Source organism: Eimeria mitis, genomic scaffold (genome assembly GCF_000499745.2).
Source record: "Eimeria mitis Houghton genomic scaffold, Emh_scaff7033, whole genome shotgun sequence".
Taxonomy (NCBI): domain Eukaryota; phylum Apicomplexa; class Conoidasida; order Eucoccidiorida; family Eimeriidae; genus Eimeria; species Eimeria mitis.
Genome location: NW_013575114.1, coordinates 1,599 through 2,618, shown reverse-complemented (window position 1 = coordinate 2,618; position 1,020 = coordinate 1,599). Strand labels below are relative to the sequence as shown.

The window sequence follows — 1,020 nt, the reverse complement described above, 5'->3', positions numbered from 1 at the left end:
GCTAGCTAGAAGGCTAACTTGATAGATAGATAGATATATAGATAACCAGCTAGCTAGCTAGTCAGCTAGCTAGCTGTTTCTCCTTGCTAGAGAGCTAGCTAGCTAGCTAGCTAGCTAGGTTTCTTAGCTAGCCAGCTAGCTAGCTAGTTAGCTAGCTAGTAAGCTAGCTAGCCAGCTAGCCAGTTTTCTTAGCTAGCCAGCTAGCTAGCTAGCTGAGACTCCTCCGACTCCGCTGTGGAGAGTCGGGGTCCTGCTGCAGTGCTGCAGCAGCAAAAACAGAGAAGTGAAGCAGCAAGAAGAAGAGACAAAAAGGAGACAGAAAGGAGACAGAAAGGAGACAGAAAGGAGACAGAAAACTAGAGAAATAAAAGGAGACAGAGAAAAAGAAACAAAAAAGGAGACAAACAAAAGATAAAGTGCTGCTGCAGAGAAACAAACAAAAATGGAGGAGCAGCAGCAGCAGCAGGAGACACCCTCCTCACTGCAGCAGCAGCAGCAGCAGCAGCAGCAGCAGTTGCTGCTGCAGCAGCAACTGCAGCAGCAGCAGCAGCAAGATGCTGCTGCTGGATTTTTGCCGTCAGAAGAACACACAGCTGCAGCACTACCAGCGACTCAAGCAGCAGCAGCAGCACCAGCAGCAGCAGCAGCAGCAGCAGCAGATACAGCTGCAGCAGCAACTGCAGCAGAAGCAACAGCAGCACCAGCAGCAGCAGCAGTTGCCTCACAATCAGCAGAACGCATATCTGCAGCAGCAGCAGCAACAGCAGCAGCAGCAGCAGCACCGCCCCCGTCACCCTCTTCATCATCAGCAGCAGCAGCACCAACAGCAGCAGCAGCAGCAGCAGCAGCAGCAGGAACAGCAGCAGCAGCAACAGACCTGCTGCTGGGGGCTGGGGGCCCCCCCCCCACCATAGAAGAGCAAATCAACGGCCTCCTAGACACACTATGCGAAAGGGGGGCCCTCACTGTCAACAAGTAAGCTGCTGCTGCTGCTGCTGCTGCTGCTGCTGCTGCTGCTGG

General features: G+C 53.6%; 1 protein-coding gene across 1 annotated transcript in view; it reads left to right on the top strand.

The window, feature by feature from the left end:
- Nucleotides 1-442: 442 nt before the first annotated feature.
- The window catches only part of EMH_0090110 (uncharacterized protein), a gene marked incomplete at both ends in the record, with an annotated part of 1,128 nt that continues 550 nt past the window's right edge, over nt 443-1,020 (top strand). Inside the window, one exon of the mRNA XM_013501529.1 lies at nt 443-975. Within this exon, the coding sequence (XP_013356983.1) occupies nt 443-975 (533 nt within the window). The remainder of the gene's footprint in view (nt 976-1,020) is intronic.